Here is a 14725-nt window from a genome sequence, read left to right as displayed (position 1 = left end):
TTTTCCTGGGTAAATAATAAGGAAATTTGGTGATGTTTGCTTATATTTAAGATCTAAAATGCCAAAGATATCGCTGAACTATCTTCCATCCATGATAGCGAAACACATATTTTGCGGGTTATTTTAGAGAACGCCGTTTTAAAGTGAAGGTCTATGTGTATTGTGGTCATTGTGTAAACTATTTTAAAGTTCTCTATCAACTGTAGGCCTGGAAATTGAGCAAATACATAATCGTAAACACTCCAAAGTAAAAGATATCAAGTTATGTAAAACTGTAGTCGATTATTGTTTGCAGATTCGACGGCCGATTGGGACTGCTTTCGAAATCCTTCTTCCGATAGTCCTTATATCTGTTCTCATTCTACCAAAGTAAGTCTACAAGCCAATTTTAGACGAGATTTCCCTCATTTCCAATCATTACGTAACAACACCAACATTCTCTTAATTCCAACTGCTGAATATATTAGGAATAAGTTAAGTTAAGTATAAAAAAATACTGTACTTACTTTTTGTTGAAGTTTGCTAGTGTCTCTTACCGTTTGTGTTTTTTTAAAGGTCAATGGTTTTCGTTCTGTTAATTACCAAATTAAAAAAAAAAAGTTAGATATCATGCAGTTGTCATGCATGATATAACACAACAGGAAAAAATATTAATTTGCATACAGTAGGCGTAGAAAAAATATGCTGAAGGATGCTAAAACCACCTTTTTAACACCTGGTTCACATTGTTTGTTATTTTCATGACGTCAGCCATTAGCAATATGGTTAGACCCTGTTCATTTTTGCTATTTTATCAACAAAATCCATTTCCATCAACACAGTATAATCCTCATCCTTACTGAATGTTGAAATCTTTATCATTTTGTTTGCACATTGTGTTTTCAAATATGAACAGTGTGGATACTGGGTTAAGTTGCAAACACAGATGTAGACACTTTATTGTGCTGAATCTTGTCCCTGCAGTTTATCACTGCCAGTTTCTACCATTGTGTATATCCATGTAAAGAAATAAAAGGTTACTGAAACCCTGGGACTAGTTGCACAAAGCTTGGATAAGTCTTATCTACCGGATTGTTTCGGTCGCATAAAGCCCGAAGTTATCCGGATGATAGAGGTCAGATAAAGTCTTATCCACCAAATAAATGTGAAGAAAAAGCAATATGGCGTCTTTGCTTTCAAGTTCATTGTCATAAATTAGATTTATTATAGACACAGTAAAAGCTGAAACACATTTAAACGTTAAATTTTACAGTTAGTCAATTTACAATGGACTACGATTGATTGTAAAAGGGGTATACTGTAAAAGCGGATTGTAAAAGGGGTACTGGTAAAAGAAATCACACCAAAAAGGGAGAGAACTAAAAAAACCCAAATGTTTTTTGTAATTTTAGGGAATAAGGCATTTCTATACTTACTGTCATTTTTCCACATTGTAGGATCTTCTTGAAGCCAGAAGATATTTGCTTCTGTGAGTATGACCTTTACAGTATTTCAATAAAGCTCTTCAAAATCTCAACGAATTAAATTTTGATTAGAATGCTTCAAAAAGTGGTGGTGGTTGACGGGGGGGGGGGGGGGGGGGGGACCTTCAAGAAGGTCCTGGGGGCATGAAACAAGGGAAATTTTAAAATCTTTTAAAAACACCTAATCTTGTTAAATCTCTAGTGTAAAATAGTATTAAATCATTTTCTCTTAACTTCTTTTGTATATACATACCTTTTCTTGTACCTATATACATAGTACTGTTTATTATATTTTATAATATATATTACCTATTTTATAGGAGGCTAGCCCACCCTTAACCCTTCCTTGCTAACTGCCTTCGAATGTATTTACATTAGGACATTTCTCTCAGGGCCGTTGCTAAGGAAACTTTGAAACGCTATAAATCCGCCAAATAATTGTGAAATAAAACATATTTAGGCATGGTGTCATTGTTTATCAATGCTGTTGAAGTATCTGCAATGATAAATGTAGTTTTATAATATTATTTGTGAGAGTTTCCTACAAAGTTACATATGCATTTTGGATTCTGCCAAATAATAAAATTTTCGCACATTTATAATTTTTATTTTTCCACTCTTTATTGAATGATTTCTTTATTTTTTTTTAAATATTGGAAAAACGATACGTATAGTTTTGTAGACGGCAACTAGGTGAATATTCTTTGCCTAAAAAAATCGCTATCATAGTTCCCTCTTCTCAAAGATTATAGAGTTGGAAATGCAAAGGGGAAGTAGAATTATCTAGGGATGTGCAATTGAATATTGTGATAAAGCCTGGTTACAAATGCGAATGTTGTGAAAGAATTTTGTTATCAAAATATTGACTTTTCTCTCCCTTTTTAACAGTGAAATATGCATTATAACAACTTTTTTCTTGCTCAAATCAGCACTTCAGGTCGCTAAGTAGATGTGCCCTAGGTGAAAATCATAGTAGTATTTACTGTTTTATTACATTTTTCTCGCCAGTTTCGGCGTTTGTTTTCGAAGCTTGAAAATATCGTGCTTGTGTAAATTGTTTTCCCGCCAATCGATTTTCCCGCCTAAAAGTGCGAAGTTCCCGGATCTTCACGCCCGCCTAACCAAATCGCTAAGTAATGAGAAATATCCCAACCCTTAATGCTGCAAAATACATATGACATTTTTTATAATTATTTCCCCCCTTTTCTAACTAACATAGGTTCATTTTATTTCCAGCATCATACAAGCCATTGTCCAGTGTAGCCATGCCAACACAACTACAAATGAATATGAGGACAAGGTTGCTAGGACAGAATGTTTCTGTAAACGACTCCCTGGCACTTGCCTACCACCCCTCAGGTCCAGCAGGTATAGTTACAGCCCGTCCTTGTGTTAGATTCCCTTCTCTATTCCCATTTCAATCAGCACATGTTTTTAACAATAACGGGTCTTTGACAAAGGGGGGGGGACTCCGATAAAAACAGTGGATGATCGTCGGCAAAATCGATCAATCTTTAGTGCATCAAAGATCCTATGTTTGGAAAAGCTATGATAAGGCTTTTTTGCCGCAGGACAATGGAACTTTGTCTATAGTTCTTTTATGGATGCTTACTTACATACTGTATTATTATTATTTTTTTGCCCAATGATTTAGTCTCTGGTCTGATGTCGAGTGTGGCTTCAACAATGAATATTAAGGTTGTAAACAGGAGTATGGTGCATAACAAAGATTGGACTTCAGTAGAGCAAATGGTTGCTGAGGTAGCTGAGCATGAAGATAAATACTTAGCAGGTAGGACTCTTACAGCATATCTACTGTAGATGCACATTAATCCATCTATTTACATTTTCAAAGAATTTTGTCCATGAGTTTCCCTGCTAGCAGAGGCCTCTTTTCTCTGTATTTCGCTGGGCTGGAGTTCGCGAGGAAAAGATACCTCTGCCATGGGTCGCAAGTTCGTTTGATCAAACCGCCGTCCACGATCGTGGACGGGAGATCCAGAGCGCATGCTCCGTTCATTAATTACTGGACAAGTTTTGAGCCCACAATGACTAGCGCATGCGTGAAGTGTATATCCGCTGTTGGATAATAAGCCCGCATTCGAAACGGCGTCCTCCGTAGAAATATCACTCGGCGAATTATAAAAGAAGCCATTCAATGCCTTGTCTTCATTCAGATTTTTCTTTCTTTTGACTTACGAGTCAATCTTCCGTTTACAGGTTTTGCATATTCTTCTGGGAATAGCTGATCTAAGTTTACCAAAAAGTTTTGTAACATTTTCTTAGAATCCAACTGTGCGATATTTACATTGAAGAAACTCGCCTGCCCAGATGTCTTATAATTAATCCCACAAACAAGACAAAACTCGTCTTTGCTGCGTTTGTTGTTCAATCTTTTTAGTGACGTTTTAGGTGATTGAAATTGAACAGTTGTTTTCTTTTTTCGAAGAGGAGAACTAACCGGAGTTTGATTCATGATTTCCGACTAAACCCATGCAAAGCATATTAGCATATTAACAGCTTTCGCGTGATGGTACGGGTTTTGGCACGTCGGTCGCTTATTAACGCTCACGCATGCGCGAAAGAAACAGTTTCGACCCATGGCAGAGGCATCTTTTCCTCGCGAACTCCAGCCCAGTGAAATACAGAGAAAAGAGGCCTCTGCTAGCAGGGAATCCATGAGTAGAATTTGTCTGTATATTGTCATTGTCAAATGGTAGTTAGACCACTGGAAAATACTGTACAATGGGTATTTGTATTGTGTATTATGGATGTGGAATAACTATAGAATATAAATTATCCATTGATATTGTAGAGGGATTATCGTATGATCGCATGGTTGTTTATATGTTTCTTTTTCCATTAAAAGTCACCTTACATTTTTTACTGCTAACAGTGTATGCAGGAGATAGGGTTGGCTTACTCAAACAGAGTTCTGGGGAATAGTGTAATAAACATGATGGGGGAGCAGGGGGGAGGGGGGGTTCAGACGAAGCCCTAAATGTCATACCATAAAAGTACTTGCGAAAGAAACTGTACACACAATGCCAAATACCAAACCATAAATTCTATACCAAAAAATATGTGACTTTTTAGCACTTTCCCAAACAAACCTGATTGCACATCATTTTGAGTTGCATTATCCATTGCCTATACATCATCCTTTTGCCTCACTATTACTGAAAGGGTAAAATCGCCCACAAAGTTTTCTACACCCATTAAAAACCCCACTAAAGTTTTCACCACAAAAGAACTGTGCACCCCTGGATTGCACATATGGTTGTGCTTGAGTATACGGTTTACTGATGATGAATGTTATTTTTTAGCTGTTGTGTTTGACGTTGAGAAGGACAAGCTATCACTTCCTAAGGTGGTAAAGTACACCCTTCGGATGCCACACTCCAGTGCAGGAGAACGTAAAACCTGGAGAACAGAGAGAACATACCCAAACTTTCAAGGCATTGGAGCCAGAACCACCAAGTATGCTTAAATACCTCAGTATTTGCTGTTCTGGTTCAGCTCCTTTGATTGGGAAAATATATTTAATATATTTCTTTTTTATTTCTTTGAAACTCAATGTATTTTAAAGGAATTTCTTCACTTCATGTTTTTTTGTAAATTTTCAATGACTTTCAGAATTTCAAATGGTTTGTTCAATTTTTACCTTTATTGATGAGGATGATTTGAGGGATATATCATTTGTTTAGGGGGTATGAGTCTTGTAAAATTTCTATTTCAGAAGTCTATAGGTTGGACACTTTTTACAAACCTTAGAATTATTTGTTCATGTTGAGTTATAGATAAGATTACAAAGCTGTGTTGTATAATATAAAAGACTTTGTTAAATGTTAGATTGATGTTTTAAAAATGCACCTTTCTTATCAGTTTCTACACCTTTTCGGGATTTGCTATTTTACAATATGCAATTGACATGGCCATCATTCAAGCAAAAGCAAGTCTTCCATTTCCCTTTGCATACCCAATGAACATCAAGGTGAGGTTAATGAGAAGGGGATTCTATTCTAATCGTATGCACATATTTATTTTGAGAGCACACATATCTCAATTATTTTGTCTGGCAAAAGGTTGCAAGTCTACTAAGTTGTTTTGTAGGATATAACTTTAGTGTAAATACAAGGTTGAATGATTTTCTAAATGGTATACCTAGAAAAACTACAGACAACCTGTACAAAAACTAGATGGTCTAGTGTGGGAAAGTAGTTGTATATCTCTGTGTGTAAGCGTCTCATCAGAGCAAAAGCTCTGTTTTACACAGGGGTACGACATACTTTTCAACCTTGTGTTAATTTATAGCTTGAGCGATTATCTACTTTTATTATGTTGCATTTTATACACGTAAAGTAGATTTATCTTATATATACTAATTTTTTCTTTCAATTTTTATAGCAACTCCCATACCCTGGTTATGTGCAAGACTTTTTTGTCCAGACGGTGGCTAACCTTCTGCCACTCTTGCTAACACTGGCCTTTATCTATTCTGCTGTGTCCATTATCAAGGTAACACCTTTTTAACCAATGTACTATGTGGTGGTATGTTTTTGGGTTTTGTTCAGCAAAAAATAAAAAAAATAAAAAATAAGAATAAAATAATAATAAAGTTGAAGTCATAGTTTTACCAACCACAAAATATAACCCTTCACAAACAATTCGAAAGACCTGTTCATACATGAACCTTATGTAGTTATTGTGTTTTAAAAAATTTAAAGCAAATTTGAAAATTTCATCATCCACTTACATTGTGATAATGAGTTTTTAGGTGAAACATGTAGTTGTCTTATTGTAAGGTCTCCAATGGTGGAATGTTGAGGGTAGAAAATCTAATGAAACGCAAGAGAAAACAAAATATAGATTTATGAATTTGTGTGTGGTTGTAGGAACTTGTTTTTGAGAAGCAGCAGAGGTTAAAAGAGTCAATGAAGATGATGGGACTGAGTAACTGGATTCACTGGTCAGCTTGGTTTATCAAGTGCTTGCTTTTCCTTGGCTTCACAATCATAATCATCACGATATTCGTCAAGGTATTTACCCTATAGTAGCATTAAACCCTTTGGAAATAATGCCATCAACAATAAGCTCAATAACCACAATAAAAGGGAAACGTTGGCAAACTTCATTAAAACATCTCCTGCAACCAGCGACAGCATTGCTGGATCAGCAATGTTGGCCTTTTTGTCCAAGCTATGCCACAGGTAGCCCAAGTTTTTCTTTGTCCCTATCGATTTTACGGTAAACATAGGGCGAAAATCTAGATTAGTGAAAAATAAAAAACAAGACGTGTGTAGTCTAGTGTTGTGTTTATGTTAACATTTTGCGTGTTCTTTGGTCGTATTAAAGCGCCTTTTTCAAGATGAAAGATTCACGATTTGAAACTTTAAACGAACGTTCGTTGTTTTTTATTTTTCACTAATTTTGATTTTCGCCCTATGTTTACCGTAAAATCGATAGGGACAAAGAAAAAGCTTGGGCTACCTGTGGCTATGCTGGCACTCTTTGCGATTAGAGATGGGGCTTGTCACTACACCTTACTTTTGCTGGAACAAAGATCGAAAGTTGACTAACAAAAAAAGAAATAAGTAAAACTATTCGATTCTTTATTAGACAATAGTAGGCTTATTGATGTTGATGGCAGTGGTATGACATTGTATGTTTTTTAATGCTAAATCTGTATTAAAGGTACTGAAGATCTTCGAGTTTTCCAATGGGATAGTTGTATTTCTCTTCTTCCTTTGCTACATAATCTCCATGATCTCCTACTGCTTTTTCATCAGGTAAGTGATATTCATGCTTTTATCTACTGTTTTTGTGATTACCCATATATGTCTAACCTAGGTCTAACCAGAAGTCCTAGGTTTCCTTAAACTTCTAAAGAATTTTCTCTTATTTTTAGCGTCTTTTTCTCTAACCCAACCTTGAGTATGCTGTTTGGGTCTGTGCTATGGTACGCTGCACTTCTGCCCTACCAACTGCTCGCTCAAAACGAGAATTATGACACTCTCAGCCAGTAAGTATGAAATAATGGAAATAAGCCGGGAAATTCATAATTTCTGAACTATTAAAATACAAGCCAATTATTGAAAAGCCAAAAAGAAAAAGAAGACCAATCACTTCCGAATTTCCTACTTTCGCTCAATGCCGAGTCACAAAAGGCATCCATTTCCACCAGCTTATGCAAGCGAGTAACCGCAAGATATTTTTAATCAAAAATTGTCAATAAGGTATCAGACTTCATTCGCAAGTTGTTATTTAAAAGTTTCCTTGCCAAATAAGCCGTTGTATTTTTAATTATAAACAATGATAAAGTAGTGGTTGATCGACATCGAATGTTTTTTTAATCAGCTTTCCTGTCATACTTTTTGAGATGCAAATACACAAGGTTCCAGATTGGACGACTTTTTTATCATTTTTGGGGTATAAAATGGTTCTCATCAACCCATGAAGCAAAGAGTGATGATCCAACATTGATATTCAAGTCAAGGGAACATAAAATAAATTAATTTTGGCTTGGTAAATTGTGAATATAAGTTAGTGCTATCATGGGGTGATTGAAAAAAAAAACACTTTATAAAAAGCATATTGTGTCGCATTAGATCGACTAAAAGAAAATTATATTTTTGCTTTTAATGATATGTTTTAACCTTTTTTGACGATGTATGGAATGTGTATTGCAGGAGTGCCAAAGCGTCGATGTGTTTGCTGCCCAACACGTGCTTGGGAATCGGTGCCACGCTAATCGCACGGCTTGAGGGCTTCAAGACGGGGGCTTCCTTTAGTAACCTGGCCTCCTCACCATCTGCGGACGATCACTTCAGCCTCGCTTGGGTGTTAGGCATGATGATCATCAGCAGTCTTGTCTATTTAATCTTGACATGGTAAGAGTCATGATGCTTACAATAATGATGATTACATTTGTTCATTTGATGGCAGATAATACAATACACATGGCTCTTAATGAATGAAGACGCAAATAAAACTGACATATTTATTAACTAAGGATAAAAAATGTTGGCTGTTGAAAGAAAGAGACTCACTGGTTTTGCCTTTTTTTTACTTGGGTGGTGAGAGATTAGAAGACCTTAGATCTGCTAGCTTGTATAACAAGCCCGAGGGACTTTGAAAATGAGCTCAAAGGGATTGGGAAAATGAGCCCGGGGATCGGAAAAATGAGGCCAAAAGATTATGAAAATAAGCTCAAAGATTGGAAAAATATAGACTGCGTGTGTGGGGGCTTCACATGCTCACCTCAGAGATCCGCAAAAAAGACAATAGAGTGAATACCTCTATTTTTGTTTTTCAGGTACATTAGTACAGTTTTCCCTGGACAGTATGGCATCCCAAAGCCCTTCTACTTTCCCTTTATGAAGTCATATTGGTGCGGATTCTCGCATGACGATGTCGTGGAAGCCGGACTTGAAAGAGTAAGTACTGGCTTGAAGGCAGCTTATGTCCATTTTTCAGGGTTAGCACCGTTTGCATCCAGGAAAAACGGCCAAGACTGTCAATAAACCTTTTAAGTTTATTGATAGCCTTGATTTCTCTCATCAGTTCACCCTTCGCAAATGTATTTTTAAACTCCTGCAATGTTTCAGGAACTTGGGGATGTCAAGACAGAGAATAATCCAGCCATTGAGGATGAACCAACAGATCTCGCTATCGGCGTCCAAATTAAGGATCTCAGAAAAGTGTTTAAGGTATGGAGCTCTTTGCGTCCACTCCCACAGTTATTGCTATTCTGTCACTTATTCTGATGCTCAAGGATTTATTATTTTAAAGAAGGGCTGGCCCTTGGCAGCATTTGTTTCTACAAAGGAGGCGAATCTGGAGGATTGTATTGTTGGGTTTTAGAGGGGGGACTAAACCCTAAAGCTCTGTTTTGATTGAACCCAAATGTTTGTGTTCTATGTAGGGCTCCACCGGTTCCAAAGTAGCAGTGGACAATCTCAGCCTCAACATGTACAAAGGGCAGATAACAGCTCTTCTTGGACACAACGGAGCTGGCAAGACGACCACAATGTCTATCCTAACAGGACTGTTCACGCCCACTTCTGGCTCTGCTATGATCGACAACAAGAGCATTCTCACCGACATTGATGGAATTCGGGAGAGTTTGGGTCTCTGCCCCCAGCACAACGTACTCTTTGATCGCCTGACCGTAGAGGAACATCTCGAATTCTTTATCAACTTGAAGGTAAGTGGATGCCACAACCAGAGACGTATTAGAAACTTTGATCACAACGTTGCATTAAATGCTTTAACAGTTATGCTTTAAAAGATTAACAGTTGCACAACCTGCTTGCTACTCTTTGCAGGGAAAGTACGGCCAAGCTGCCAAAGATGAGGTTCTCCAGATGATTACTGATCTTCAGCTTTTGGATAAGAGGAAAGCAAAATCTAGTGAGCTGTCAGGAGGCATGAAGAGAAAGCTCAAGTAAGGGTCACTATAGTGCAGGTGGAGCTGATGTGTCATCATAATTGTCGACTAACTACTTCTTCCTATAGTACTGCTAAATTGGGTAATGTTGGGCGGCGTTACTTACCTGATTGCTCGATATAACGATCTAATTTTTATTTGTAACCGTTCAGAGACTCTAGTTCATCGATATTGTATACGTTCATCGGAATACTAAATGAGGCAATTATGTGTTTTACAGCTGTGCAATTGCTCTTGTCGGAGGCTCGGAAACCGTGTTTTTGGATGAGCCCACATCTGGAATGGACCCTTACGCAAGGCGGGCCACATGGGACCTGTTACTCAAGCACAAAGCTGGCAAGACGGTGATTCTCACGACACACTTCATGTGAGTAGGAATTTCGTGTTTATGCCGATAGTCACTTTATGCGAAGCTTACAAAATACTTCTTACCGTTGTTGTTGAGCATATAAGTGGGATAAAAAAACTTCAAGAACTCTTATACTCCCAACCGCAATTAATGTTTAACTTAAAGTTTTTCCCAATAAAATAAATTTATTCTATCATGTTTTTTTCTCTAGGGATGAAGCGGATTTCCTTGGAGACCGAATTGCGATCATGGCAGACGGGCAGCTACGCTGCTGTGGGTCGTCGCTATTCCTGAAGAGCAGGTATTTGTCCACAAACTTGCTTATTCTGAGAGCAGGTATTCCCAAATAGACACCAACATTTCCTTGAGAAGAACACGCTTCTACTGTGGATGGTTATTCTGAGAGCAGGTATTCCCAATAGACACCAACATTTCCTTGAGAAGAACACGCTTCTACTGTGGACGGTCATCCTCGGGAACCCAAGGCGTCGAGGTCACAGGCGCGAGAACGAGGCGGAAAAGGGTCGGTGGAGGAAGCAGGGGGCGAGAGAGATCTTACGTCTTTACGCGCACTGACTTGGCGAATGTTGTTTGCTAGGTATGGAGTGGGTTATCACCTCACTCTCGTGAAGAAAGAAGACTGTGACGATAATGCCATTATCAATGCCGTCAGAGAGACCGTACCTTCTGCTCAAGTTCTGAGCAATGTTGGCGCAGAGATAGAGTTTGTGCTGAATGGAGAGGCGTCCAAGGACTTTGAGTCTCTTTTCGTGAAGCTCGAAAGTAAGCCCTGTACACATGTTTAAAGTCCGTAGGTCCTACTTGCATGCCAAAGCAAATTTTGTTGTTGTTTTGAATATTCAAAACTCGCATTATTTTTCAAATACAACTTTCCCTGTTTATAGCCTTCTACGGAACCTTTTTTAAGTCTTTGTTGACTGTCGTTGACTATGCACATTGTTTAGTCTTCATTGATATGTAGACTCCATTTCAGTTTTCCCAAAACTACAAACTCACATCACCTCTAGTGATATTTGGAAATTTTGACTTAGCAGATTACTGATTATCTGTCTAACTTCAGATAACAAGGAGGATTACGGAATCGCTAGTTATGGCGTCTCTTGTACAACCATGGAAGAGGTGTTCATGAAAGTGGGCGAGGGCTCTGAGAAGACAGTGGAAGACATGTGAGTACAGATACTTTAGTTAAGTAGTTTTAACTTAAAAAAAGGATTGTCTTAGAGCTTCGAGTCATTTGAGTGATCAGCGGTCTAAAAAGAACTAAAAAGTAAGAAACCTTTTCACTTGGCTTTGGTGTATTTTGAAAGGTATTAGTATAACTAAAAACCTGTTAGTGACCCAATTTTGATGAAGACCCGAGGAAAATAATTTACAGAAACATTGCATTTACTGTAGCCTGTTCTTTGTCCGAAAACAGTTATTTTAGTAAACTTAGAGATTCGTTTTCTTGGGTCCCCGCATGATAATTGTTTGGCGCGGCACATAAAGCTTATTTCTGTCATAGGAACCTACAAATGATAACCTGCCTTACTCTCCTAACTGGAGTATCGTTTTCTTTTTTTTTTTTTTTGCGCCGATACATTTCAGCCCTTTTCCCCAGAACTACTTTCATTGTCCGCTATGGTAGAAATAATTATCAAGACTTTTTTACTATAGAACTATAGAAACGAATAATTTCATATGTTAATTGTTTCTTACCTAAAATGGCAGCCAACTAAAATGACATAACATGATTAACATTCTAAATGGCTTTGTCTTTTCTTCTCTTTTCTTCTACATTATTCTACTTGCTAACAACCTGGGTCGCCAATGTCGTAAGTACTATTTACAAAAAGATTATCAGATAATACTCAAATAAATAATGAAAATAATGACTTATAAACGTATGAACAAGACGTTTATCAATAGAATCAACTATAATTCCGGCAAAAATGGAACCTATATTAAATTATAAGGATTATGTTAAATAACGATTAAAAAAATGAAAATAAAAATACGTTAAAGTTTATGGATTGTCAAAGGATTTTATTTTTAACTGCGGTATAAGATTGTTTTATAGCAAATTGCTATTCGTTCTGTCTACAGTATCAGTGATCATGAGCACCACAGGGAGACCGAGAAAATAATCGATATGGCGGCAACAGATGAGGATCCGGATATGGGAGGTACAGATACTAACTAAATTATCCATCTCTAACTGTCCTTATGACCCACTGTACTACTTCAGATTAAGCTCAGTTTCTAAACAACTCCTTGATTAACCTTCACCACTCCAACTCGAAAGGCATAATGTTAACCAACTGTATTAACTCCTCTCTAGTCCATACCACCCAAAGTCAAGAGTTTTTTGTAATTAATCCATAAGCTCCTCTATGGCCTATTCCGCCCAAAGTCACGAGACATTATGTTAACCTATAAGTTTCTCTCTGGACTATTCCGTTCAAGTCAAGAGGCATCATTAACTTCATTTTGACCTATACTACTCTACTAAAAAAAATTAGACTTAACTTACTCTTACGTATCCTGTCCAGCCAATCTCTTTTAAGATATCAAAATATTAAAATCAAAATACTGCGATTGCTCAAATCAAATTATCCCGTCAATCCCAAAGAAGGTTACATGTTTTCAGCAAAAATTGTCATCAGATGAATAATTCTGATGGCTAATTATGCTGCAATGCCCAACAGAGTTGCAGACGGGGTTCGCACTGCAGTGGCAGCACTACAAAGCAATGTTAGTCAAGCGCTTCATTAACTCCAAGCGCGACAAGAAGTCTGTTGTGACACAGATTTTGCTGCCGATGGTAATGGTACTATTTGGGCTCCTGATCATGAATACTGGAGGGGCGCGTGGTAACGATCCAGCACGTCTACTGAACCTCAAGAACCTCAGCACGGATGGAGTCAACACCAAAGTGTTTTTTGCAGATTTCCGTAACCGATCGAATACCGCCCAGGCCCAGGCCACTCTGCAGGTACTAAGTTCTCCTATAGCGATACTTTATTTATCGGTGCACATGTTTTGTTAAGTATAGATGGACCGCGGTCTTGAAGGCGCTGGAACACAAACAAGCACATTTTTTTGCCAGCTAAAAATAAAAGGTTTATGGACAATTCCAATTCCACAATTAGATGATTTGCAGAACCCAATCAATCTATCACTTCAAAAAAAAAAAAAAAAAAAAAAAAAAAAAGAAAGAAAGAAAGAAAGAAACAAGCTTCTAAGAAACTTTTCAATACTTTGTAAATTAGGATAGGATGACGTCCATATGACCCCCACCCCCCATCCAACACCCCAATAACAAGGCGCTAAACCTTGCCTCTCAACCATCATACCCGGTTTCAGATCATATTTCTCACCCAGCTAATCGCGTTTTTTTTTTCTTTCTGCTAGCGCACCCGAGACCACCTAGCCACCGTGAAAGCGGATACTGTTGATGTCACGAACAAAGTGTATGATATCCGCACAAAAAACGCACTCGATGGCATTCATGTAGTCAAGTCCTCCTACAACTACACTACGTCAGCAGGCAACTGCTGCAACTACAAGTTCCTTGTGCTTAACGAGCACTGCCGAAATGATGTAAGGGCGTGGTGTATATAAGTGAGGTTACGCAAAGTGGTTTGCTCATGTTACCGTGATTTTACTTTATATGACATGCATTCTTTTCCAGGACCATAAGATTGTGCTAACTCCGCTCGGAATATTTCTATCCCCCTTTTGAATGGAATGGCTGCTAAAAATAGTGATAACCCCGTCTCTTAAAATATCCCATGGCTTGTATTCTTACCCCATTTCAGTTCTTGGATGGTAATCTGACTTCATCGAACTGTAGTAACAATGACAATTTTGGATACAAGCATTGTGACAAGTGCCTTAACAGGTTAGTTAGTGTTTTTATACCTCCAATTTTAGCATTTCTAAATAATGGATCTTTTGAGTGTAAGTTCCTGAATTGGTGGGTATTCATAAATATTTCAGTCCAAGAACTTAAATAGTGATGCTCTCCTCGTGTACTTTAGCTCAATGAACGAGACGCCTTGAAGACTTCGGAACATCGCGTTTGCGTGTGCGCTTATCTTGATATCTTTCTTCCTTGATAGTCAAACAGGCAAAGGCTGCAATCCTCCGTCCATTAGTAGCACTAACCTGGCAGACATGAACACGTACTTTGATGAGTACGTCCTTGAGGAGAGCAACGCCAAGCAGTTTTTCTACGAGTACGTAGCCGGGGTGACCATCGGACCCCTGCCATCACCTGGATATGTGGTCCCGGCAACTAACGTGACCAACGCCTCTGTGGTCCCTCCCAAGGTCGAGCTGCCCTCCTCATTTACCACCGTCTGGTACAGCAACCAGGTACTATGTGTTCTCGTGCTATCTGAGATTACTGTTTACGTCTGGTACAGCAACCAGGTACTAGTTTTCTCGTGCTATCTGAGA

General features: G+C 38.1%; 1 protein-coding gene across 2 annotated transcripts in view; it reads left to right on the top strand.

Moving 5' to 3' along the window:
* LOC5521326 (phospholipid-transporting ATPase ABCA3) overlaps positions 1–14725 on the top strand; it is a 28157-nt gene that overhangs the window by 171 nt on the left and 13261 nt on the right. The window contains exons 2-25 of one of the 2 annotated variants that reach the window (XM_048723774.1): positions 296–369; positions 1437–1468; positions 2700–2831; positions 3118–3255; positions 4790–4943; positions 5349–5457; positions 5871–5981; positions 6359–6502; positions 7158–7252; positions 7372–7485; positions 8153–8353; positions 8779–8899; positions 9071–9172; positions 9388–9669; positions 9791–9909; positions 10133–10279; positions 10473–10562; positions 10860–11044; positions 11343–11448; positions 12374–12447; positions 12970–13256; positions 13676–13864; positions 14083–14165; positions 14386–14641. In XM_048723774.1, the coding sequence (XP_048579731.1) occupies positions 296–369; positions 1437–1468; positions 2700–2831; positions 3118–3255; positions 4790–4943; positions 5349–5457; positions 5871–5981; positions 6359–6502; positions 7158–7252; positions 7372–7485; positions 8153–8353; positions 8779–8899; positions 9071–9172; positions 9388–9669; positions 9791–9909; positions 10133–10279; positions 10473–10562; positions 10860–11044; positions 11343–11448; positions 12374–12447; positions 12970–13256; positions 13676–13864; positions 14083–14165; positions 14386–14641 (3345 nt within the window). Of the gene's footprint in view, positions 1–295; positions 370–1436; positions 1469–2699; positions 2832–3117; positions 3256–4789; positions 4944–5348; positions 5458–5870; positions 5982–6358; positions 6503–7157; positions 7253–7371; positions 7486–8152; positions 8354–8778; positions 8900–9070; positions 9173–9387; positions 9670–9790; positions 9910–10132; positions 10280–10472; positions 10563–10859; positions 11045–11342; positions 11449–12367; positions 12448–12969; positions 13257–13675; positions 13865–14082; positions 14166–14385; positions 14642–14725 lie in introns of both variants that reach the window. The other variant, XM_048723773.1, reaches the window with a different exon arrangement.

The sequence above is a fragment of the Nematostella vectensis genome, chromosome 2 (genome assembly GCF_932526225.1).
Source record: "Nematostella vectensis chromosome 2, jaNemVect1.1, whole genome shotgun sequence".
Lineage (NCBI taxonomy): Eukaryota > Metazoa > Cnidaria > Anthozoa > Actiniaria > Edwardsiidae > Nematostella > Nematostella vectensis.
This window is presented reverse-complemented; position numbering and strand designations above follow the sequence as displayed.